Here is a 26755-nt window from a genome sequence, read left to right as displayed (position 1 = left end):
TAGATTAATCTACATACACATACGTATGTCTTATGTATAAATCATCAATGTGCTGCGATATGACAGCTGGTGCAAGAATACGTTAACTGTTTTTGGCGCCGTCGTAAAGGCACCGTCAAACGGAAGGGAGGGGTCGCCATCACTGGGCATTAATTGTGCTGACTGGGTGATTCTAGGAGCAGAGTCTTTCTAGCGGCGGGTTAATAGTTGCAGCCCGCCGTAAGAACGTCCGTATTTGGGTAAGAGCAAAGGAATCGTATCGGCTGTGCGCGTTGTCAGCGGCGTTGCAAGAAGGAGAACGAAGCTGTGATTGGCGCTGAAAAAGGTTCGAGAGCTTCATCGCTCCTAGGTGACGCGACGTAACGTGAATGCCACGGTCGATCGGCCTCCAGTTTTTTTGTCGAGAATATCTACGAGCCAAATGATTGAGCTGTTGTCGCCCGGCGTCGAGGGCAAACGAATGCAATACCACCACAGCACAATAACAAAGGGCACAAAACTAAATATCTCTAATTATCTCTGCGGGCAAGTAATGGTTAATAGGATCTTACGGTGTGAACGGTAGTAACAGAATATCGGCAACTAACGCCGATCCGTTTTGGAAAGGAGGTGGATGGAAGTTTTCGTGTGCGTGTTGATACAAATAGCTTAAGGTGCTCCTGATCTGGCCAATCGACGAAGTGCAACATGTGCCATTAGTAAAACCCATTCGGCCCAGAAAACTGCCCCAGATTCACACACATCACTTTAAAGCGATAGAGCATTTGGGCAGTGAAGTGATACTCAATGTCGGTGTCAATCTATTATCCTGTGTTTGTGCTAACTAAAAATATACGTTATGGGTCAGATGGGATAATTAATAAAGAAGAGAACACCGAAAAGTAAGTCGAACGATGAGGACTACACTGTAATATAATGGTTTATTTGTTTTTGCTAAGTAGGTCATGGGCACACGCGCTGTTTCAGTTTGTATCTGGCAAACAGTAAAAATTATTTACGCACAAATCACTGAACATTAGCAATAAGAATAAATAAAATTATGAATTATTTATTTATAGGAAAATGGGCTCTTCCAATCTTTTTAGTGTTAAGTTTTCGAGATTAACTTCCATTGTAAGTGCACGATGCGGCTCGTATGTGCGCCGCAGGTTGATTAACTCATTTCAACTTGCGCTGCGTAGGCCATCAAAAACCTCAGGACCTCGGTCCTATTTCATATTAAATTTACTCAGTAGAAAAATGCCCGCATATAGGATTCAACTTCCCAGTTTTAAGGCCGTCTGTTCGTGGTATGAACTGTGCGCATTATTAGAAATTATATGTTTTTTTAGCTGACCTACCCGTTCCGTCAGACAGATCCGGTTGCCAGCGTCTGCCTTGCACTAAATAAATATACCCTAATTATATTTGTTTCGTATATAAAATAATTCCAGTTATCAAGCGTCTACTTCTCAAAGAGATGATTTATTTATATAAATATTCAATGGGAGCACCGTAGACAGTTCATTATTGCTAAACACGTTTTTGCATGTATTGATTGTTTGCTATTTTAATCAGCTTCTACAGCTTATTTTCAACCCGATACTTGCAATGCGGAGTTTGATTTGAAGCAATACTGTGTATATATAAACAAAAATTTCGAAAATACCTGGTATATAATCCACCAGTTACAATTAGCCAAAGTACCACGCGTGCTAATAGTTTTTCTCCTCGGTACATCTAATGAAAGCTGTCAGAGTAAAAATTTTCTCGCGCGCCTGTTTCCTATGGCTGTCTTAACCGCCCGTTGATAAATTTCGTTTATTAGACGAGTCGTGAGGACGCCGAACGTTTCCAAAGCAAACAGGCTGTTTCCTCACTTTCTGGTATACAAACTTCCATACCTCTTAAGTTTGGTCTGGCCCGGGCTGGCGAAGACGGCTAGGGACAATGTGTGAAAAAGTTGAATTGTACAGCAAGGGATGTAGCATGTTAGACATTTATACACAGTGAACGTATGCAGGTAGCCAGATGCCGAAAACGTAACTCATTTGTTATTCGTTTATATTTTGTTTTTATTTTTATTTATAGAGTTTATTAGATCGCCAAAGCTACTTCAGCAGTACTTTTGTGGCTTCAGTTAAAGAAACACGATCAATCAGAGGCGACTCGTTTGAAAATTTTCTCGGCTTGTGTCGTGATGCGATACAACATCGAAACATTGTCGTTCTACTTGTAGCTCATCATTTTAGCTGGCAAGAACTCGTAAATTTTTGTACCTGTTTGACTAAATACATTGATACTGTGTGGATATTAAGAAAAATCGCGTGATATAATTATATCGATAATTATGATCGTGGATCTACACAATAAAAATAGATAAACTTCGATCTGTCCATACAAACACGAGGCGGGCAATGCTACGTGAAAAACTGGGTTTCTTGAGATTTGGCCAAATTCAGTCCATCACGGTCACAGTCGATACTGCGCCACCAATCAACACATGATAGCTTTACTACCAACAATGTCAACAGTACATAATATTCTACTGCAGTGGTTAAGCGGTTTTTTTTTTCCCAATAATTAACAGATTACAGTATTTTCCAAATGCTCACCCCCTAGTGACGTACTCACTAATCGCCTGATCTAGACCTTACAGGGTAGTTCGCATATGGCGTGGAACGTTTTTTGCTTAGTAGAGCTCAACTATTTAGTTCGTAGAAACGAGAGCAGCAGAGCATTCGCAGGCGTCCATAGAGATACGGCGATAGTAAACACGACCCGCCAAACAAACAAAGCAGAAACTCCTTAAACCGCATAACTAATAGTGAGTAGTACTTTTGTTGACCGAACAGGGGTTCATGTGAATCTAGCAAGAAAAAATCTAGCAGAAAATTACCTTCAAGTTAGTCGCACCTATGCTCAAATAACGCCTACCATTGTTATTATGAGTGTATTTATATATGTAGATATTTTTACAAGTCACAGATTGAAAAAACTTAATCGATTAATGGACTAGTATCGGTGTAAAATTGTACTTTGGTAGCAGCAATTCAACATGTTAACAGTGGAGCCTCGAGAGAGGACGAGTAACGCTCTAGGCAATCTGAGCATCATCGTCCCATAGAACAGAAACCGAGATAGACATCTTGTATCCGGCTCCTATATTCGAAAAATCATAGTCGCTGCCCTAAACAGGTTATCTTCTAGGTCTAAGCGTGGCTATCCTATTCCAATAATGATGATTGCCCTGTGTTAGGTACGCCTTCGGAACGATGCCATGCCTGATGTCACTCGTCAAACCACATTGTAAATAAAACTATTCTAGCGAACTGGAACGCCCGTAATTTCATCATTGCACTTATAAGCCTCTCGCTAAACCTATGTTAACATAGATTCAATGCTACTCGAAAAAGGGGCTGTATTCCATTTTCAATAGTTATTTGCTCCTTAATTTAAGTAGTTCTCTGATTTTCAACTCGCTTTTTGATATTCTTCGGCCATCGCAAAGATCCTCCGTTATCCTTTAAAAAAAAACAGCAAATTTCAACAAATCGGCACTATAATATACTTACGTAAGGATTTTTACTTACGTAAGAAGAAATGCTAGCTTGAAAAAATTCGGTCATTGGACCCAAAATCCCATGCTGACTACGGGCCGCTTTGCGCTTTCCATTGTTATTTTGAAAAAAAAAAAAGAATGAGCTCAACCGTTGGCTGTTACTACAGCCTATTATGAAAGATGTCTTGAACGTTACAAATTCATTATTATTATATTCATTATTACAAATTCAAGCTCTAGATAGCGAAATTTCGGCATCTATGTGTCAGGTTTTATATCCAACATTGCCGCTGGGCATTCTATCGGACCGCTGGGTTTCAACAAGTGTGTCTATGACCGGGTTCGAACTTCTACCACGACATGCCTCTTAGATTAGCAAGCAAATTAAGCTATCAGGGGAACAGCGAAGTTCAGTGAGCAGACTGTAGCGCAAGACTATGTATCTACCAACATGCAGATGTGGGCTGTGTCACCTGCGTGCAACTTATGGAAAAGATGTTTTACGTTTGAAGCAATTTTCGACCTTGCGTTTCGTACGTTCAAATAATTTGTACATAATTAACCTTGTCAATAAATACGACGCATAATATGTATTTATAAAGTTTTTTTTGACAAACATTAATCCATACGAATCTTCCATCCACCTGCAGGTATATGAAAAGCTTCAAGCCAAGGGCCCGACACACACAAGTACAGACGGAGAAATCACATCGGATTAATCAGGGCGATTTCTGCTTCGTCTGTAAAGAAGATAGTTTCTTAACGCTATCCATCTGAACCAGAAGGACTAGAGAAGCGTGGCTTTCCATCATCGTCCATCTGTCGTTTACCTATTGAATTCTCAGTATCATAAAACGCAGTAGCGATAAGAATCAGAATGCGAATGGACGTGAGCGACGTAATTGGCTCGTTCGGCCTATATCATTTCATTGTGCTCCTGGTGACGGTGCTCCGAGCCCTGCCTTCAGCATGGACACTGACAGGAATTGATTTTATCTCGGGAGATGTTCCATTCAGATGTGCGTACGATGAAGACACTTGGTACCTCATTAAAAAGGTAAAGTAAACAAAAGAACAATCAACTAAGTTAAAAATCAGATTTTAAGTTGATATAAGGCTACAGAAGTTGCGCGTTACTATTTTTTTAACATTACCGTGTTTCGAAGAAAAGCTATCTAATAGATGAGGGAAGCCAGTCATATGAATAGGACTTTGTTATTTTCATTTGAAGCTGGAGGGTGGCTAACTTTTGCTAAGGAAACTATCTCGATCGTATCCGTAGAACAATCAGATTCTGCCATGAGACAAATACTTGAGTCTCTACAGAGAGGACTGAACAACTGAATGAAATGCTATTTCCATTGATATATTATACAAGTAGAACTATATGTGGGTCGCAAACATAAAAATGTTGCCGACCCAAATAAGTGCAAAACCCAGTCCGTTCATAACGTACAGTATTGATCAAGAACTTATCCGGATCAACATTAATCAGTGTTTAATTACGTACGTCAATGGCACGGTTAAGTACTCATGATAGAGCTGTACTTCTGCAACTTGTAATTTTCCTTAGCTCCATTAGTAAATTTTCCCCTAGATTCACGCTGTGACGTTCTTCCATGCTGTTTTTTTGAAGCAGTGCGCTACAACAAATATCATTGTGTCCTATGAATAGAAATGTCCCTAAAGCCATATGGATTTCCACACATATACTCCGCTATTTCGTAACGTGTCAAATTTTCAGTGCTGCTACTGAATAAGTAGTACCTGGAAGCTTTTCAGAAACTTTTGGGTGTGTCTAGGGCAAGCATTAGCTGGACAGAGTGCTAATGGTGTGCACTATGGTTGGATATAGGGCATGAGAGTGCTCAGTGGGAGGTCCGACCATATCAGACTATGAACCCCATTCTATTAGTTTTAGATTCGCGCCGTTGTGATAGTACGCGCACAATCCTTTGTCTACACATGCTAAAGAAATCAAACGGTTTAGGAATTATATTTTGGTCCGATAGTAGACTAGGAGTCTCGCAAATTTACGGGCTCAGAATGGGCGAAAACAGCCAACCGTATGAGTTTATCTGGATAATCTAATCGGCAGCTGATATTATCCTCTCCAAAAAAATCTATTGTTTCTGTATCAGAAATAATGTTTTGACTAAATTTTTAATCAATTTTCAAATTTAAACCCTATCGCAGATCTTTTGCTTTGCTTCACGGAACTGCCCTTGGATCTTTCAGAGGCCGCCCTAAAACTGGAAATAATGTAAATCGTTGATTTCGGTAGATTGATGTTTTTAATTACAGTACCTTCTATCAATACGGCAACAGTAAATAATAACTGCGCTTTGTTCAGTTTCCATAAACGACACACTTTCGTTTGCTGTGACGGATCGATTGTTTCGTCTCAAAGAGGACTGGCGCTCGGCAAGTAGAGCAGCAGCTGAACATAATCCCCTTACGAGAAACAGCCCACCAAAGATCATTTAATATGCACTATAGGACGCTAGCTAAAAGAGCACTTATCTTAGAACAGCGTAATTACCGACAAAATCTCCAATAAAAACTATTCCCAAAAACAGGATAACGACATACACATTTCTTCGTACGTACCACGTCTATAGAAAAATTTATGGAAGACGTTTTTGTGTAAAACATCGCATCGGTTCGATTCAATTATTAGCTATATACATTTTTTCTATCTATTGAGTCGTTTCTTAGGTTAGATTCTAGAAACGATCTACCTAACATCCAGGTAGAGTTAGATTGCGAAGATCTACAGATAGGTAAGATACACTCAATAAAGATCTAATTAAAAAAATATTCTTTTTATCTCTTCGTCCTTTCAGAATCATTCGTTAGAGCGATATTTAAAGAACAACTGCTCAAAATTTCATATACAAATAGACCACAAGGGTGAGTTAGTTCTCCTGAACATCTCTGCTCCGCTAAAATGTCCAAAGTTCGCGTTCGACAAACCTGATACCGCCTATGGCTGGTCCGTCGTTGAAGAAGTAAGTTGACTCAATTGCTAACTTAAGTTTTTTCTCATTGTAGACCTACATATTATTCACCCCTTTTTGAATACTAGTTCCCCCTTCCCCCGGCACGTACAAGTTGGCTATTAAGCATGCATAGTACTGAGCATTTCGTGCATAGAACTTTTCAGTGCCCGGTTAATCACATGCTAATTGTAACCTTATCTTATCTTCTTTCTAACCAAATCTATTTTCCAGTCCCAGAAATATATTCTATGACGCACTTGTAGCCCGTGGAACGAAGTTACTGTTCGACAGGTAAATGCCTGGCGCACGCCCGTTTAGCCTGAAAGGGAGCAAGGATCCATAAATTTATTTAGCTCTTTTTTAAAAATGCAATTTGGTTTTCTAAAAATAGGTTTATATTTAGTTACCCAAATATGTCTTCATCTTATGGCTTGAAATAAGACGTAAGAAAGAACAATTAGTATCATTAGTGGCGTTGCCTTCTGAAGCAACAGAGCCATTTTCAACATTATTTCAATAGCCATTTGTCGGTTACGGATTTTTACGCTATTGACGTTATTGCGTGGTAGGTTAATAGCTATGAGACTTCAAACATGAGCGTGTGTCCGATGGTCTTACGCAAACCAAAAAAAAAACCGGAGGATCTAGGTAATTGTTACATGCGTGCGTAACGCAGAATGATCTTGTGCTGCCATAATAAATCCTGACAGCTTAGGCACGCAATATATATATACATATGTTCATATATATATATATACATCATATATATTTTATATATATGTAAGCATATATAAGCACGGTACCACTGATAGATGGGTAGATTACGGTCACTTAAGAGGAGTGAAAGTATATTTATCGAAAAGTACGTCTAAAAATGTATATATTTTATATCGCCAAGAGGAGCCATTTCAGTTGTAATAGAATACGTTTTGAACCGTGTAAAGAGATAGTAAAGTTAGCGCCGTGCCATCATGGTCATCGATCAGGTAGATTGATAGCCGAGGCATTGTTGAGAAAATCAAAGTCGGTGTTATTGTGCCTTGGGCTTTTTTGCAATGCATCTTCAAATAGGCAGACAATAGGAAATCTGTGGCATTTTTCTAGATCTTGCAAGTTTAGCTCAGTTCTATGTACTGACTATATATGCAAGGTTAGGTCTCAAAAATGTTATTTATCCCATGCCCAATTCAGTTTTACCTAAATATCTTTGGTTTTACGTCCGCTATTGCCATTAGAGACTTCATCAGACGCCTGATTCCCAGCACCTATCTGGACCAGCACGTGTCTCTAGACAAATGTATCATACGCACTCAACTACTACGGGGACAATTCAGTTTTACCTCTTCTTTCTTTTCGATTTGTTTACACATACCTAACTCAACCGCATATATTCAATACGGCGATTTTGCCACTTAGGACGCTATATACGGCGCAGGAACTGGTTCGGCCATGTACCGCTATAAGCGGTCAAGATGGCCAGCGACGAAAGCGCGATGGTTTAATACTTTGACAAGAAATTCATTTGCCGACGACCATCAGTGAGCGGAGACACTGTTGAATGTCAGTCGGCCAACGCTATTTCTATAAACCCCTGTGTCAAAAACAGCTCAACTAAACACTAAAGTTAGATAACGCGAACGACTTGTTAGTGGCTGATGGTGTCTAATTTTCGATTTAAAATTATAAAATATAGCTTAATATGTACCCAGTGGCTGTGTTAAACTAGCTAAGGTAAAACTTTCTTGTATGGAAAATAATCCGAATTGAAAACCTAGAGCCTAAATTAGGTGCAATTTCGATCATTGCGTTTCGTTTGTCCTGGACAATACAACTAGGCCAATACACGTCACTGTGAAAATAAAAACGACAAGAACTTTGCACCGAAAAACAGAATAATTTTCGTTCAAAATTATACGACATATAAACATAATAATAATAATAATAAAGAAGAATAAGAAAAACGAAAAGACTATGGACAACGTGAAAGCCTATGTTGAAACTGTACTGCCTTACACGCTGCCACACGCTTTGCCTCTACGCAAGTATATAGTGTCACTGGCCGATATGACGCAGAAAAACTGAGTTGTGTTACAGAGCATTTTGTTATATAAACCTTAAGTGTCCTATCCGAAAAATCTAGTATACTACCTAGCTAGTTGTATAACCTACATAATTACTGTTGCTTCTAGTGGTCGTTGGTCTGCGACCGGCATTTGATGGGATCGGCGATGCAAAGCATCGTGTTCGCCGGATCGTTCGTCGGAGCGATTATTTTCGGTCTCGTAGCCGATTGGTAAGCAATTTACACTGGTCAATTGATAGAAAAATGGTCTACAGGTCGCCTTAAACACTCAGCAGAAACATTCACTACTTTGTTCCACATCCAAATTTTCGCGCCCTTTTATATCGCCTCATATGCTCCCTGACGTGAGACGAAAAGCGGGTTGGGTGTGATGGGCCATCAAAGGACACAGATTCGCGTATATGGCGCGTACGATAGCGATTCCCTTGACACTTGAAGTGACACTTGAAAAGAAAAGTTCAGTCTATTGTACCATGTTTGTTTAGGCAGGGCCGTCGGCGTAGTTTGCTAGTGAGCACCGTCACCTTTGCAGGATTCGCGATGATATCGGCGACTCAGAAATCTTTCTGGCTCTTCAACACGTTCCGTTTCTTTCAAGCCGCTGCGGTAGCTGGTATACAGATCACAGCATCAGCCCTTTGTAAGTACGCGGCATACACTGATAGATGATATACATGGCATCGATCTCATATGTTATCAACATTAACAAACCGACTATTTAAATGTACTAGTTTTTATTAGTGTGATCAAACACAGTCAAGCAGAGTAATAATCATAATTCTTATTAATCCTTTTCATGTACATAGCCAGTAGTTGTCCTATTGCTTTTCTGAATCCACATGACGGGAGTTCGCCCGATGGACCTGAACCTGGGTTCTGAGCCTAAACGTGCCTGTTGCACTTGTACAAATCTTCTGTTGCACTGTCCTTATTATTCCGTTACAATTGTGTATTTGGTGCCTTGTTGCCGGTTTATTGTTGCGGTCCTATCGTCAATCTGTTTACCTTGCTCCGTTATTCCATTAGTCCGAGTTTGAGTATCTTGCTCCTATTGCATTGATAATTGTGTCACCTCTTTCCCTGATTCACTTATTCGATTCAGGTGTACTACCATACTAGTAACTCGTTTGCCTAATTAACTTTAGGACACGAAGTAGTTGAAGTTCGAAATTGGGCGTAGATATACTTCATTTTTGTTGGAAGGACGTAACCGTCTGAAGCAGTGATGCATAATTAAGGCAAGACATAGTATAAAATTCTCGAAATATTTACGTTAGCTGCTTTGTTATGCTGTTTAAAGTCGAGAGGAGCGTAATTGACCTGAATCAGTCATTCGAAATCAAAGCATCGTTGCGGTATCATTAACTTACTACGGCCGTTATTTAGTATTTTCGAAATGAAATAGATCATAGTATTCAAAATGCCATATAATATTGCTAGCGAAAGCAAGCAGGTAAGCAATATTCAGGCAAGATAGTTATAATAACTCGTCGAGGCAAAGAGTAAATGTCTAGCGCGTCTTTTACTCAACAGTTATGGAGCTTCTTCTACCAAGAGATCGATACCTCTTCAACGTGGGGTTCTCGATAGGCTTTGCGGTGTGTACGGTGCCGATTCCTTATGTTACCATGGCACTAAATTCGTGGCAATTGTTCCAACTCGTTACGGGCCTGTGTGCCCTTTGCATCCTCCTGCCTCTATTGTGAGCACCCAAAGATTTCTTAATCATTCTAATTAGATCAGATCAATAACACTGTTAAGGGTCATTCACTAAAGAGATTTTTTTTTCTTCGCCGAACCTCGGTTTAATAAAGATATGACCTGCAATTAAATCCGTCTTTTTTTCGTAAACACACAGAAAATATGTCTATGTTTCCTTTTCACAAAGTGAAAAGGAAACATAGACATATTGGGAGCATTCCTTATGCCAATATAACCTGTCTACTAGGTCGAAGTACGGTGGTAGTATGATTTTTTTGTGCTAATACGCTAAATAAAAGAAAAAAAAAAAACGTTTTCAGAGTTGTCGAGGAGTCTCCTCGTTGGCTCGTCAGCCAGAAGCGAACGCTCGAAGCTCGTGAGGTGCTCAACTCAATATTCACGACAAATCGAAGGATTGTGTCTAATTTCAGCTATCTGATGTCCAATCTCGTCGAGCAAACTCATGTGGGTTTTGACATCTTTTTTATGTGTGTAGCGTAGTTAAATTCCTGTAAATGTCGGAGCTTGTATGATTTCTTTCTTATATGAAAATAAAAATGCCGTGTTGTTTCTTTGATAGACCTTAATGTTAAATATACTTACTATATATATATAATATACTTGCATTTAGCTGAGTAAGCATAATTTTCTTTTTTAGCATTAAGGTCAGTAACGTTGTCTAAATTCATTGAAGACTCGAGGATGATGACCTGTTTTGCTCATTTTGTTCTGCTGTATTGAAAGTAGTGTTTTTAGTCGAAACCGAAAACTCCCGACGAGCTTTAAGTATATAATTAGCGTTCTTCAATGAAAGTAAACTGTTTATTTATCTCTGAGTTCGTTTAATGCCAACTTAAGTAAAAACTAAGTAAATGATACTCGCTATAAGAAAAACAATCGTTTGCTCCACAACGATTACCCTCTATGCATTGCACGGTATTTTATGCAAGCGTCTTTTAATTTTTACAGACATTTTATATGACGATTATGAACAGATTGGACATTTCTACGTCATCGAATAGTGCTATGAAACGTGCCCAATTTGATCTGCAGTTGCGAGAAAAATACCTGGTTTAGTTTAAAAATGCTGCCTGTATTTATCGTACACAGAATACTTGCGTTGCACGACTCTAGTAAAAGTTGAAATAGGTTGACTGTCTTTACGAACAGCCTTACTTACATCTAGCTTATTTGTCATATTCTAGAACAGAGAAATTGAAGGAATCTTCCGTCTGCTGGGTCATGGTCGATTACGAATTCAACTTTCGCTCATACTACTATACTGGCTTATCGAGAACGGCATCTACTATGCTGAGATTTTTCTCTCGTCTCATATTCGAGGTAAGAATAGATCTTCTTTTCTTCATGATGACGACTGGCTGTATTTCGAATTCAAGGATTCTAAAACCGCACTCATTATATGAACCATGCAGTACATACGGATCTGCTACTACAGACAATATCGGGTACCAGTATGTACAATCTGAAGAATGTATAACGCCACAATCTGTGACGTTCACGAATCACAACGGTACTGTGAAAATTCGAAATTGTGCCGGATGACTAGCTAATGATTTTCGAGACCCGCAAAAGGATCTTGGTTCGATTTTCTTTTTATTGACGTCAAAATCAGGTAACAAAAATTACCTTTGAGGTAGATCAGTGGAGCTTTTGGCTGAGGACGCTTCCACGACGCCGTCTATACTTGTTACCATTCTATTGCACAATTTCAGATACAGACCATAAGTTGGCATTTGCAATTAACGCCGCAGCGGAGATTCCAGCTGGGCTCATCGGAATGATCTTCCTGCGCTATTTCAACCGCCGTTCCTCCATGGCGTCATCCCTAGCAGTAGGCTCTGCCTGTGCGATCGTTGCGGCAGCGATACCGATTCGTACGTAATGATAGTAACCGAGGTTCAAAATGACTAGAACGTACGATGGTGCAACCAACCGGTGCTTACCATTCGAGACGTTTGTCGTGCGAGTGTTTCTCTGAATTTTTAAATTTTATTGTCGAAATCTCTAGAGCATTAACGAATTATATGACTAAAAAGGCCAACTGGCATGGTGATGGGGAGCGAGACCTATATTATTCGAATATGGAGAAATCGGTCTTGTAGAGGCTCACTTCTATATAACAAAGTGAAGAATTCTTGTTCGTGACTATAACTGGACAGTCTGGCAGCCGCGTCTCCGGTGCATTATACGCGATTCTATACGATTTTTCTCATATCTAATGTATATAGCTGTATAAGAGAAACGTTTTGCTGTGCATATGTACATGTACGACTGTTTTGCAGAAGATGCTTTGTATTCGCTTGTCCTAAGTGGTCTCACTCGCTTCTTCTTAACGCTAGCAACGTCGATTAAATGGGTCTACACACTTGAGCTGATGCCGACCAATATACGATCGCTTGGATTTGCTATGGCTTTTGCGATGGGTCGCATCGGAGGAATATTTGCGCCGTACATTCGGGATATGGTGCGTATTGATTCTAAATATTGTAAAGACCAATAGTGTTTTTTGGCCTAGTATGGACGCGTGCATCTAGACCACGATGCAAATGTGTCACAATAGCACTGAATAAAAGCAGCTATAGTCAACTAATTAAGATTATGTTCCGCAAACATTTCTTCTCTGCAAAGGCATACAAAATTTAGGATTTCACACTAGTTATGATATGATTAGAAGGGTTATATAGTGTTCTATAAAACGATAGAGCTCAAAATCAGAGTGCGATCGTAAAAATCTGCGGCAAATATATGTTTAATACAGGTCCAACTTTAGGACGGTGCTATCCGACGCCTGATAATTATTGAATTTTTAGAACATAAGGTCTGCAGATGGACGAGCACGTGTTTCGTGTTCTATCGCCGAAATCTTATTTAAAATATGCCACTGTCCTTAGAACAGTAATAATTCATTACTAATTTTTTTTAATTGCGCCTTCATTTTCAGGCCATCAGTTCGCCCGAAAACCAAAAATGGTGCTTTGTCATAATCAGCGTAGGTTCGCTTTGCGCGACGATGCTAGTGTTCTTCCTGCCGGAAACGATCAATGCCCAATTGCCTGACAGTTTCTTTGAAACCTTCCGACGACAACGAAGGAGACGGGGTCAGTCGATACCACGGACCTAAGCCATAAGGAACGTAAGCTATACAGTAGTACTATTTCTATGTATTGAAGTACGATTTCATGATGACCACAATATCGTCTTTCTCACTATCATCAGCCAAAGGTCTTCATTAAGAAATTGTATTTATCGAGAGAAGGAAAAGTGTGCTAAACGTTGCATGTAGAATCCTGCTGGTACGAATACGGGATAAAATTGTCGATACGTCGTTGGGAATCTGCCCAGATTCCAGCATATCAAATACTGGCCTGAGCTAGCCTTAATGGTGGGATGAATTGCCCTCTTGCTACAAATGCTGTCATTCGTTTTGTGACTTTTTTTTTTTGTAGGGATAACATAGGCTATCTTTTCGGAGTCGAAATTATTCCGACGTTTCCACCTTAATCGAAATAATCCACAAGGTACTTTTCAAAAACTGAATATGTACAAAAACGTTGATTTTTCTTCGCTTTATTATTGAACTATCTTTAAGATAATTTGGTATAAACCAATACATAGCAAGGCTAAGCGAGTTAAATTATTGAAAACGTGCACTAGCTTTAGAAATGATGGCAGGAAGTAATTGATCCGTTTCGTATGAATTTTCTAATGATCAAAATTCTAACTAGCGGCCGTGCACCTTAAGTATTCGTTATCACATACCCTTAGCGTTATTTCAGTTACTAGACAATGTTATTTGATGGGTAACACTTCGATGAGCATGTTAAATATGGCGCCTTGTAAGCACAACGAAATTTATATTGTATGCATGCAAGGCTTTCTGTTTGTCCTAAGCCGCCCGACATTAACTGATATACAGTACTACTTATTCAGACAGACGACCGTAGTCCTTCATCATCAGATAGTGAGCAGCAATTACGATAGTGTCGCTATTGGCGTTAAACATCGCGCAACGAGATAAGGCCTGCTTGCGCAAAATCTGTTACACGCGCTGCCAAAATGAGGGATACATGCCAAGTTAATGGATTACTCAGGTCCTATGGATATAACCGCGGTGACTAGTGAAGCCTTTTCCCTGATTTATACTCGAAATTAACTTATTTGGAGTAAAACAGTACTTTACACTGAACGATTGAAAAGAAACTATTCTGGCTTGTATTCCTTTTTTTTCTTTTTTTTTTTTTTTTCATTCAACATAGTTCTGCTGGGCAACAGCTCAACTTACTAACTAAGCTCCCAAATATGAAATGTAAATATCGAAAAATTGCTTTATTGCCAATTAGCCTGCAGAATGTTTAGGTTCTATTCGTTAGCTTGTCGCGGCTGGCCGTTACCTTAAAGCGTAATAGAAAATTGGTGATGAGTTGATACATATACACAATCCTTGATGGCTATGATACAGCGAGGGCTTGCAAGTTTGATAGGTTATAATATAATTCAGCTTCAAGTTACTTTTGTATGATTTATTGAAAGAGAATCACGTCTATCTCGTAACCTAGCTAGCTATAAGTAGCATTTCTGGCTGCTGTCCGAAAGAAGTTTTTGCCCGGATTCTGGACTCGTTCTGATCTCGTTCATGGTTCTTTGGGTCAAAGCGCCCTTTTCTAGTTCGTACATTAAAAGCTGCTTTCTTTGGGTACTAAATATGTATCACGCCGGTAAGGAAGTCCTGGCAATTTTCAGTGCATGATCGAATAAAGTGTACAGCGGGCGAAAAACCTCATCTACGTCTTCGCCTTCAAGGAACTTCCTAGCACACAAGTTGAGATAGTAAAGTTTTTGAACGCACCATCTTAAACGACCCAGTGCAAGTAAAATGCTCAAACGGGCTTGTGCTGGGATTTAATTCTGTGTGTCAAAAAAAGTACATGACGAGCAGGGGGACGGACATCGTCAGAAACGTTATTGGAGCCTATTTATATAAACATGTGTAAGCAGATTAATTATTTGAAAATAGAGTAGTACATGATGATATAAAATGCTATGACAGCGTATACATAATCATTCCCTTTGTTCCCATCCATCGCGTCGCCATATATATAAATTTTTAACGTCTCGAAAAATTCTCAGCTTAAATGCCGCGTTATTTCCGAATGGCGTTGGTAGAAATGAGGCAGCATCGGCATCTATGATGTATATTACTACGATAACACTGAACTTACCAAAAATGAAAGGACTCTCACTAGGCTGTTAAGTTCATTTTAGGCTGTCTAGTGAATGATACACCGGTGAGCTAATCTTTACAAAGGATTTTCGAATTGATGCCGTTACAGGTGTGTAAAAAAGCTGTAATTTTTAACCGAATCTTTTGTGTGTTGTCAAAAATGCGGGTCTAACTATAAAATAGTTCCCTATCATATAGGTACAAATAAATATGCTCATAACTAATGGGCTGTTTTATTTAATCGGTAAAAATTGAAACTTGGTTGCGAACCAGTAATCGACAATGCGGTCACCCAACCGAGCTTACTAAATCCAATGCTAGGTTCATCTATGACTTCAAATAGATAGGACATAAATGACACCTATTTTATTACCATTTATGAAAATTAGTAATCGTCTGAAAAAAAAATTATGAATACTACTATAGCTATTGAAATAGGACAGGACATTATTGGTCGGCGAAACCTATGGTGTTATACTCAACTCTTCGATTTTCATTTGAGGTATCGATATTCAGTTATGAGTGCTTTCAAACAGCTAACGTATAGTCGGATATATCCGACGAGACAAGCAGTGAATTAAATGATATATAAAGTATAACCGTAACTTGTGCCGACTACCGCTCGAGGGAGGTGCAATATGATAAGGTCGCAATGGTAAGCATGCGTATAGACGAAACAAAAACATATATACATGTGGTCCGTATTTTTCGGCGCGCGACCAAATGTGTTAAGCAATTGTTTTAGTAAAAAGTCAAATGGCATTAAAAATTCCAGATCAATCCAATGGCATTCGGCTTTCCGGACTTTCCTAATGGGACAATCAGTGGTAATTAGGGACTAATCGACCTGATACGCTCGTCGAAAAAAAAAAAAAAGTACTGTCCATTATAATTTGGCCTGTTCGATATGTAGTCTATTAATAGGTTAAGTTAGTTATTTATTAAGTATTCACAACGAGAATGTGCCAATAATAAAAAGAAAAACGTAACAAAAATTGCACCTTTACGAGAGGAAAAAATCGACCATTCTTTCTTATTTTAAATCCCTATATCCTAACTCGTACATTTTGTACCCGTTCGATTCTATCAATAAAATGAGCGCGCGTTTATTTACGATGTCAATTTATTTAAAATCGACATTTGTAGTGAAGATGCGTCATCGTTGCAATTTCATGAACGAACAATGATGGATTCCTGCGATAACACTTTGGTGATGCCCAATAGTTGTTTGCCATAATGACTGAATTCAGATCTGAGCCAAGTAAAGGATCAGTAAACCAATCGTAGGATTTACACGCTAATCTGCCGAGCTGATAACGACCGTGTTCCTCACTTGGCCTATGAAAATCTCGGCTACCTTATCACAGGAGGTATGTTTCAGTGATATCACTCTGTTCTGGGAATATGTGGTACGAGTCAACCTAGGTAGGCTTTTTGTGGCGTGTCACAATTGGTCGATGTTGTCACAGAAAGGAACTTGCTTTCGTTGATTGTTCTGTTATGGGAACATGAGTGGCATTATTGCATATAGTGGGGTCCGATCAGTACACTTTGTAATAAGCGAGGCGACACTTAAGACCAAAGCAGAACATTGCTAATAGTTCGATTATATGTTGGGCTCAACCAGATCCCATACACAGCGGTCCTTCCGAGGCTGAACTCGGGAAGAAGCTGCCCAGACGGCTACAAGAGCGCATCATTAGCATTGGTAGGAACTTTTGCCAAGACACAATTTTCTACCAGTGTCGTGAAGTACGGGGCCACGAACACCATACGTGCTGTTCCTCACGGTCGCACGGCTTTGCCTATACAATAGCTTAATTATCCCGAGCGTGACGAGGACAATGCAGAGATTAGAGTAAGCTAACTAAATTCGACAAATTAGGATGCATGTACTCATATGTCTATACGGTCATGGATCCAGGATTGGCGTGTAAAACATTATGATATAACGAAGTGTTGTTTTCATAAGTAAGAATCAGGAACACCTGATAGGTGGATGTAGCTATGTTACACGGATGTCAGTCAGTACCTTGGGGCTAGACTCTGAGAAAGAGCGAGACAGGGAGAAACAGAAATCGGATTATAGCTGGCAGCCCTCCGATCGTGATGAGCCCCTATATCTAGCTAGCGTTCCTTAGCACCTAAAAGAAAATCTGCATAATAACTCACTATACTAAAAGTCTGTTTCATATGTCACTCTATTCTATTTAAGAACATAAACTTAGATAGACTGCATCGGCAGTAAGTTATGCTCTAATCGTATATGAAGATACTGTTAGAACTGAATCACTTGAAATTTCCCTCGAAACTTTCTACTCCTCGAACGTTCTACATTTCTTTTTTCATTATTCATTAGTGCTTTGCTTTTACAAATTGCAATGAGCAGCAGCTAAACACTAAAGGATATTTACAAAATAACGAATACAACGTTTGATGAATGTGGAAAATAAATATGGGTGAAATTTGGCAATATATAGAATTAGGCTCATGGGGAACATTTTTTGGGAGGTATAGCCAGTATTTTTTTCTGCAATAACATTAAGCTTCAAACGAAACTCTACCGCTTTTACTCTAACAAACCTAGGCGCCTATGTATGAACAACCACCTGGGAAAAAACAATTCGACAATATTATAGCATAAATGTTACGCATAAAATCATCATTCAATCTGCTAAGTTAAACCAACTTACTTATCGTAACCCCCAAGAAGAAGAACGTACGTTGTGGAACGCAGACTTTTTGCTTGATCACATAAATATGTAATCGTTTATTTTTGTTTTGGTTGATCATTTTCTTTTTAGTTCAAGCAGTTATATTTTCTTCAACTGATTTAAAATACGTTTTTAGTTTACAAAAAAAAATACCTTGCTTTCTGTAGTCGTACACTGTGGATCAGTCAATAAATAATATCAATAATTATTATAGAGATATCGACATTTAATGTCCAACATACGTATTACTGAAATAATGTAAGTGAGAATAAGCGTTATGTAGATAAGCGTCAACTCTCCAGCGAGTTACCAAAAGCGAGAAATCGCGGAAAAAGGCTTACTGATGATCACCTTTCCACCGATACACCAAACAAATAGACTATACGTATTATAATCCTTCCAAAAGAATAGGGTAAACATGGTCTACATGTTTACGCGAACATCTTTTCCATTACAGCGAAACAAAATGCATTATGCACAACCGACTTCTTTGTCGTCCTAGAGGGAAGAAGGTACGATCCTTGGCGCCGTTAGTTTAACTGTACTTCAGGACCCGTTTCAGCGCACCACGGCACGCTTTTCCGCCTAAAGGGAGACGTTATTTGGATGTTTCCATTGCTATTCAACGGCGTCAAAGTCCTACCAGACCTATTTTTCCGAAGCCTTGCACTTTCCTTATCTACTTCATTGTACCTGAATATCAACGTGTGTTCTACCTTTTGCTTTCCCCGTAGGTCGTCTTTTCAACTTGTATGTAGATACTTCTGGAAACATCCATGCTAGTCATTGGCGGCATCATACGGTCATAAAGCATGACAAATATTTTCTGTAAACGGCGTTCGCTGAAAAGTAATGACATATTACCCTTTAGTGCTCCATGTGGTCGAAAACGTTCACACGACAAATGCTTAGGTTAGCTATTTACATACGTAAGCGTGTTGCAATTACTGTCAACAGTGCGCTTCCGCGAATAGGAACGTATGTAGAAATTATCTGTTCCTAAAAATTAGGACAAATTGATTCGATGCTGGTTAATCCACATTAAATCATAGACATTTGAACCGTAAACAAACAAATGCGAATTAATCTGGCCAACCATTTCTTAACCAGTTTACTTAAAAGTAGTTCTGGAAAAAATTTCATTAGAATCTTAGTAGCGTAAACAAATTTAGATATACTTAAAACTCGCCTACATTCCGTATACTCAAAAGCTGCGTGTGCTATAAATAAACGCGTGTTTGACTTGTCTGGAGCTATGAAGCTGTCCGGTGGCAAACGACCGCGGCCGCATGCAAAGGCTTTAGGCCAATGTCTGATCGGCCCAGATAAACTTAGCCCCACGTTTCTCACTGGTATAAACCAAGCCGAGCTCAGTTGACCTGAATGGGATCAAGGTCACCTCGTGGGAGATCGTCCATCTCTGTTCCCGATTTGCTTGACGGAGGAATCTAGAATATCTTTTTAAATTATAATTCCGACATTGGGTATTATCGTAATAAGTCGACTGCTAGATCTGCTGTTAGGTGTCAGCCCGGTCTCGTTTGCTTCCTTCATAAAGTTGGCTGTAATCTTTGAGCTGTTTTCAATGGCGTCAGACATGTGATAGGTACGCAAACTATAAATCCATTTTACTTTTAGTATTATCAATTACTTCAATCTTAGATTTAAAAAAAATCAACTTCGACAGGTAGAAATGTATAAGGTTGTCACTGTTGCGTCCCTGTCCTTTATAACTGTTCCTGTGAAACAGCCTTGTGCTTGTTTCGAGGATGGCCTTTCGTTTGCTTTAAACCAAGGAAAACGTATGCAGGAACTTTTAATTTAAAGTTATCCGGCTTATCGCCATCTTTCTTTGAGACTTTATGGAAGATGATGTCCGACTGACATAATTTACTACCTTTTTTTTTGGGTTTTACGTGTTCCTGCTCGTATCGAAGAAGCTCAGTTATGCTCATTAGTAGTTCAAAAATGATCTGCATCATGATGATGCTCGATGTGTGGTCGACCTTCAAAACGAACATATAAATAAACAAAATGTCCGCCCCCAATATGCCATCGCGAAGGACCTATTTTCTTCAGAATAGCCATTAGGCCAACGCGTTTAACTGGCGTATCTATGAAGGAGAAGGTGAGACTCAAGGAATCATTGTGGGTTTTTTCCTTTCTTTGGGAAAAGTAACCTGTACTTATGAGGTTGCACTTTGTTCTCGTTACCATCAGCCACCTTTTCAGCATCTATCTCGTGCTTCCATAGTGCCTTCAAAGAAAGTTTCCTCTTCAAAGCTGAGTGAGGCGGAATTGTGGAAGTTATTATCTTTATTCGGAAAAATGAAACCGTCAGCCTATCAATGAATTAGATGTTTGCGTATTTCGCTCTTTTCATAAGATATAATACTTATGACAAGATATGATAGAAGATGTTATAGTTAAAAATATGTTGTGCGTAATATTCAATACAAATCTGTATACGATCTAACATGAAGCCACGAAGTCGCTTCGTAATACTAATGGTAATATTAAACATTGTTTACAGTAATTAATATAAGTTATCTATTTCAGTTTAGCAATACGTGAAAATTATGCTATGTAAAGTTGGTATCCAACTACCGTGCCATTATTAATGTCCCACTGAAAGCAAAATAGGTCCCGTACTTCCTGTACAGACTCCCAATGATCAAAGTTCGTTCTCTTATGGCGGAGATTTTGTAATGCACGTAGGAGAGACTTAGTGAACATGAGATAATTGCGTCCCATACAAAGGATTGTAGATAGTCACACCACCCGGCCCCTTTGCGCCCCCTAATGACAAAACACTCGATTCAAGCGTTGAACTATTCTGCACAGTGCCTTCCAAATAATTACAAGCTTTCGGTTTTGCGTGTCCTACTACCTTACTAAAAGTATGTAAGCCGTCACTCTTCATCACGGCGACACCAGCGGCAATTTGAAAGGGTCTCATAATGGCGATTAGCTTGAGCTTGCGAAGAATCGAGTCGAGACCTGATGTCCCTTATTCGAACTTCACATCCGTAAACAGCAAAAGTATGTTGTTCTGCGTTACCCTGAAAAACATTGTAATCTATCCGTGACCTTAGTGTGTTCACAGCTTCATATCTGACCCTTTTCAGACCTGGACAAATTTCTTCATAGATCAAAGATGGAGAGAGTTGGCTGAAGGCTCGCAGACTTCCGCCTTTGTTGGCTGGACTTACCGCCTTTCAGGTAATGTCTGTGAAGTCGCTCTTGAAAACTTCGTCAAGGGTGTGCTTTATTGCCTCGGCATAAAATTACAATACAAGATCAACCGGAGTCGGAGAAGTGCGGACCGTGAAATTTGTTTAAGTTTATATAAGGCAAACTGTATCTCCAAATGCACAAAGTCGCTTACGATTTCAGTCAGCCGTTGATAAAAGGACGTTACGATGATAATGCGCAGCGTTTGAGATATCTTTTGCCTATCAGAAAAGGTTCCAAAAAAAGCACACATGTTTTGTATCCGTAAATCCGTCTGATCTTTGGAAGTATGTTTGTTGTAGCACCGTCTACTACTTTCTCATGCTGGGTGCTGCCATTGACTACCGTGATCTCATATCTAATCGCGCTGAAATATTGCATTGCACTTCTACGAGTCCAGAAAATGTGACTGGTGTCTAGCGCTCGGTGAACACGTAAGGTATTCATTTGAGATGGACCTTAACGACCAGCTAAACATTGCATTTTACCTACAAAGGATGACTAGAAAGATCACACTCACGATTTTTGGGGGTTTGCGCAAATGCGCCGCTAAGAATCTCTTGAAACGTCATACTTCACTTTTTTTTTTTATTTGACACAATATCGACTGCCCTACCTATCGGCCCGATGGATCAAGCATTGTTGACGGCAGGGTGAAGGAGCCTAATAAATGACATATGGCTTTTCCTCGCACTAAAACGTCGCCTAGGCTGAGGCGTAAGCTCCTCTTCCGCCCTTTCCTAATCACTTACCACGGCCCAAGTGCAACCGGTGATTTTATTTGTTTTTAATGGATTTATTACACCCTAGCTCCTTTAGTGTCATTATTGGAAGTCGCTGACTCACCACTGGCCCATTCTACTTTTCGAAGATTGTCTCTGCTTTAGCTGGGTCTAAAAGCTTACCAAAGTCAAGCTGTGATCTTCGCCGCCACCTCAACTTTTTGTAGGGATGTACGACTAATTCTAGCCATTGTAAAGAAGTCTCTACTCAGTCAATCTTACTAAACAGTTTCAGCCTAGAATTTCTTTGAATCATTGTCACATAATAATAATACAACCAAAGCTTTATTAAAAAACTTCCTAGAGCAGTAATTATCTAAAGATAAGCATTCTGCTTAAGTATGCATTTTTCTTAGCCACGAATCAGATCTCTGCACGTTAATTTTTTTGTTATCCAACCCGACTTATAAATGTGGTAATATGTACCTTACTATATCAAAAAATGCAATAGGCCAGAAATTTTCCTTTTTTAATGTACGTCATATAAAAGAAAAACCTATAGATTACCAAAAGTATAATGATAAATGTCTCTATAAATATGTATAACAAAAAGTACCGTCATCAAATAATGGCATCGTAAATTGTTTTAATATCACATTCCCAAATAAAATACATCAACGCAAAGATATCAATTATGGTATATCGTACGTGATATAACATACTGATCTACTCTCTATATATATATATATATATATACCAGAAAACGATCTTGACGAAAATTAAGCACAATGTATAAACTGTGGTACTTTTTATTGAGAAACAATAAGTTGTTATAAAAAAAGAGAAAAATTAAACAATGATCTCAAATATTTAAATAGAGAGCTACCTCAGTTTGAAGCCACCCACAATCACTCCATCTGCGTTCCTTAAGTGATTATTTCCATACATTTTACGATGTCGTTTGCCTGACATAGCGCATGATTGATTGGAAACCCAATTGACGGGTCGATAAGAGGTGAAGCGTTGAAAAGGCCGCTTCATAAAGAAGTCACACAAAATTCTTCTGCAGTAAACAACGAATTTGAAAGAAAATAAATGTTTCGCGAGCAGGTACACAATCAAAACTGACTGCAGAGGTGCTCTGATCCTATGATGTGCCTCATTATTATATTCATTTAAATACGGTCTACTGTATGAACCCTTTAAAATTAAACTTTACTCCATTAGAATATGTGAAAAGCCTAAGGTTACTAATAAGTATCTAAGCAAAAAGAACCTTGTCTTTGAAGCAGTTTAAAATTCTGTTGAGCTACAGTGAAGCGGAAGAGAAGGGAGATGTCTTTTATAACGTTATATATATTTATTTACAAATGTATTGTCGTATATTATACTAAGCCCCCAATCGATTTTTTTACAAAATACTTTTATTAATTACGTATAATATATTAACATTCTTGACGCCTCTAGTCGTACATCATTGCTAAGGCTACAAATGGGAAGAGAGTGTTCATCCATCAAAAATCGACCCATATACTTGCTGAGAGTACATAAAATCGATAAGCTTTGGTTAAATACAAGAAACGAATTAGATTTATCTGTCATACGACTGGAGTTACAAATGAGGTCCTTTACAAGATGGCCGAATTTTAGCTCTCACTAGAAAAAAGCTATGTTGCGACAGAAACAGTGCAGTCCGATATAACTTACTTCGATGAAGCGATGTCGTTGCGTTTAATATCGCGAAAGGCAAAATCAACAATGACAGCTTTTCTGACTCGTTAGACAGGGAGGAAATAGCCAAATAGTTATGCCCACCAACGTACTGCTAGTCTAGCGATATACTACACTTACTTACTTTTTCTAAAGTATACAAAAAAAAACCATGAACATATTTACCGCAAGGACAGCTATGAAAAAGACACAATTTTCACCAAGCGACAGCCTTAACCATTTTTCTTTACTGTATCTTACCACGACGTGTGTGGCGTTTGCCCGCAAGCGTTTTCGAGAAGGCAGTACAATCAAATGAGAGAAATTAGATTTAACAAAGCTGGTGTATCGCCCGCCTTTCGTTTCCCATGTCTCGTTCACTCTAGGGGAAGTCTCTAGCCTTTGATTAGCAAGCGGCCAAAGGAAGATTGTAAGTCGCCGCAATGGGCTGGAAGGTAGTTACTAAGAGTTGCCTCTCACTTCCATAGAGACCACTTAGAGGGTGGTAGTGACCAGCGGTAGACAACAACAGTCGTCACAACAGGATATCGTTTCTTGACCAGGACAGGAAGTAACAGTGCTTTCTGTTTCGACTGGCTGCGGGCGCAACGAAACAAGAATTGTCTATTGTACGTTGCCACTTCCGATTACGACTGCGTCCACGCTGCGTTTGCGGTCACTCGACTATGAATTTCGTAAGGAGAGCCGGCATGTTCCTTTGCTCGAAGCGCACATTTGTTGGAAAAGCAGACAACGAGCAATTCTGTTTTGGCCATGAACAACTAAGGACAGTCCTCAATAAATTCGTTTGACGATAAGCTTGTACAATCAACATGTTCCGTATGACACGCTCACATGTAAATGACAACACAAATCGATTTGAAACGAAGAGTGGTATTTAGTTAGCACCAATTAAAGCGTAAGCAGATTAGCATGAACTTCTAAAGATCGATTAATTCAATTGTACTAAACGTGTATCTTAAAATTTTTCAGCTTACATCCCTGAATATCATCCCATCTGAACCACTCCTGTCTCAACATATAGCGCTAGTTTATTAAAAAAACTAACAAAACAAACTAACTAACTAACGAGCGTAAAATAAAAAAAACTTCCACTTCTACGATATATATATATATATATATAGTACGAGTGTATTTTTTTTACTATATTTCAATCCACTTTTATGCTGTCCTCGTGTTCGCAAGTACTCACTAAACACGTCTTGTGTACACATAAATCGTAATCTGTCTGCTTGAGCGATGCCACGACAAGAATGATCGATAAGTCTCGTTTTTCTTTATAGTCAGGACCACGCTTTATCCAGTAATCGTTCATCCTGTTCCCGTTTTTGCTTTTCCTCCAAAAAGTGTTTTCGAAACGGTACGAGCAAATAGTAACTCACTAATCATTGCTTTTATCATTCTTCCTAAGTGTCCCCTCCACCGACATCGTCTCTTATTAGCTAAATCCCTCGAAGATTTGTCAGGTATTCATTCATTTTCTGCTACGCGTCCGTCATTCCGGGAACTGTGCATCTATCAATGCAGTGAACGACATTGTCATTACAATATAGCCCATCGCTCAGAAACAAACGGGCCTACACTGTTTAGAGTAACGGGTTTATGGAGACGACATCCTAATTAGGCTGCTAGAAGCTGTTTTTCTACCGTGATTCACTGCCGAACACTACCTTGATTCAATGACATTGTAATTTCCCCTTCTAACAATGGTATGTATATAGATATCGTGATATAGAAAGAAATCCCTCAGTAGTTGGACCTTCGAATGATATTTAAGCAATTTTCTTAGTCAAATAACACACTCGTTAAGAAAAATTCTCGTAATTAAAGCATAATAATTACTGGGTTCTCCTGGGTTAGATCCTGACCATGTCACAGGTAACGTTTATTACAGTGTTCATGCTCAAAAAGGCTAAACACCTGTCGTCAACTATGTAATGTCCTTTCGGTTTTATCTCATAGCCTTTAAAGCACTGGCGGCCTCTGTATATGTATAGTAAAATACTGCTATTGGCTCCGGCGGCTGTTCGAACATGCCTTCTTTAAGCTAGTAAAGTATTCGATTATCATTCCGAAGCCAACTAAACTCTGCCAAGGAGTCCGGTCGTCTTCTGAGGGTGAGATCGCATTCTTGCGCCCTTATCGAGGGTAAACGTAGTTAAAGTGCGAACAAACGATACACAATCAGCGTTTATAGCAGGCTTTTCCACACCTGATAAAACCTAGAAACAGACGATTGTTTCATTGGGTGTTTCCTAAATCGCATTGGTTCAGTACACTAGCGGAAAACTTAGCACGACATGGCGTGTGATAGGAGAAACGAAAAAATTGGCCATTTTGCAATCGCCTTTTACCAACGGTGCCCCAGCCTTATCTGCCCAAGAACGCCGTTGTTCCGACCGGCCTCGTCCGCGTATTACACAGAAGCGGGACAGGGTTGCCCGAATGGATTCTGTGGACCAAGGGCGAAGGTTCGATAGGAAAGCTCGACTTCCGGAACACCATGAACATCGCTGTAGCCTTATCGTTTTCGTCACCTGCGATTGCAGCGAGAAGTACTAGCTATTCGATAGTTCACTGGCAAAGAGGAATCGTATTAGTTTCCGTGTCCTGCCGTTCAGGCAGCTGCAGAACAAGGAACTGGAATGACAATATCTATCATAGGTTTTACGTTGTCAAAGCCAGGAATTGGTTACTGATTGGCATGGCTGAATACATGCCGTATAATTTTAACAATTGTTGAATAGCTGCATATCAATAGAGCACGTCCGCAAAACTCTTCAAG

At 39.3% G+C, this 26755-nt stretch overlaps 1 protein-coding gene and 1 long non-coding RNA gene across 7 annotated transcripts in view; one reads left to right on the top strand and one right to left on the bottom strand.

Annotated features, from left to right (window-relative positions):
* The first annotated feature begins 176 nt into the window (after positions 1-176).
* On the top strand, positions 177-25078 carry LOC111248717 (organic cation transporter protein-like). Of its 6 annotated transcripts, XR_015326195.1 has the most exons (13): positions 177-881; positions 4192-4598; positions 6388-6552; positions 8733-8836; positions 9112-9266; positions 10160-10328; positions 10648-10792; positions 11533-11668; positions 12061-12222; positions 12631-12812; positions 13290-13481; positions 13795-13866; positions 14279-15793. XR_015326195.1 is itself a non-coding variant. In XM_086986810.1 (12 exons), exons 2-11 carry the CDS (start codon positions 4419-4421, stop codon positions 13467-13469), a joined length of 1578 nt encoding a protein of 525 aa, XP_086842936.1. In that variant the 5' UTR covers positions 177-881; positions 4192-4418; the 3' UTR covers positions 13470-13481; positions 24943-25078. The 6 variants fall into 6 exon arrangements, 4 of the variants coding, with proteins under 4 accessions (XP_086842936.1, XP_086842937.1, XP_022657261.1 ...); XM_086986810.1 differs by lacking the exons at positions 13795-13866; positions 14279-15793 and adding an exon at positions 24943-25078; XM_086986811.1 differs by lacking the exon at positions 13795-13866.
* Positions 18294-26755, bottom strand: part of LOC147755825 (uncharacterized) — a 33151-nt gene continuing 24689 nt past the window's right edge. Inside the window, exon 7 of the long non-coding RNA XR_015326211.1 lies at positions 18294-19125. This is a non-coding gene — a long non-coding RNA (uncharacterized LOC147755825). The remainder of the gene's footprint in view (positions 19126-26755) is intronic.

This window comes from Varroa destructor, unplaced genomic scaffold, assembly GCF_002443255.2.
Source record: "Varroa destructor unplaced genomic scaffold, Vdes_3.0 BEIS01000004.1, whole genome shotgun sequence".
In the NCBI taxonomy this organism is placed as follows: Eukaryota; Metazoa; Arthropoda; class Arachnida; order Mesostigmata; family Varroidae; genus Varroa; species Varroa destructor.
This window is presented reverse-complemented; position numbering and strand designations above follow the sequence as displayed.

What these genes read in the sequence shown, in the direction of transcription:
- LOC111248717 (XM_086986810.1), top strand. Translation starts at nt 4,419, where the DNA reads ATGCGAATGGACGTGAGCGACGTAATTGGCTCGTTCGGCCTATATCAT. An exon ending in ATCTCGTCGAGCAAACTCAT is followed by an intron (nt 10,793 to 11,532) that starts GTGGGTTTTGAC and finishes GTCATATTCTAG; the next exon opens with AACAGAGAAATTGAAGGAAT. An exon ending in TGCGGCAGCGATACCGATTC is followed by an intron (nt 12,223 to 12,630) that starts GTACGTAATGAT and finishes ACTGTTTTGCAG; the next exon opens with AAGATGCTTTGTATTCGCTT.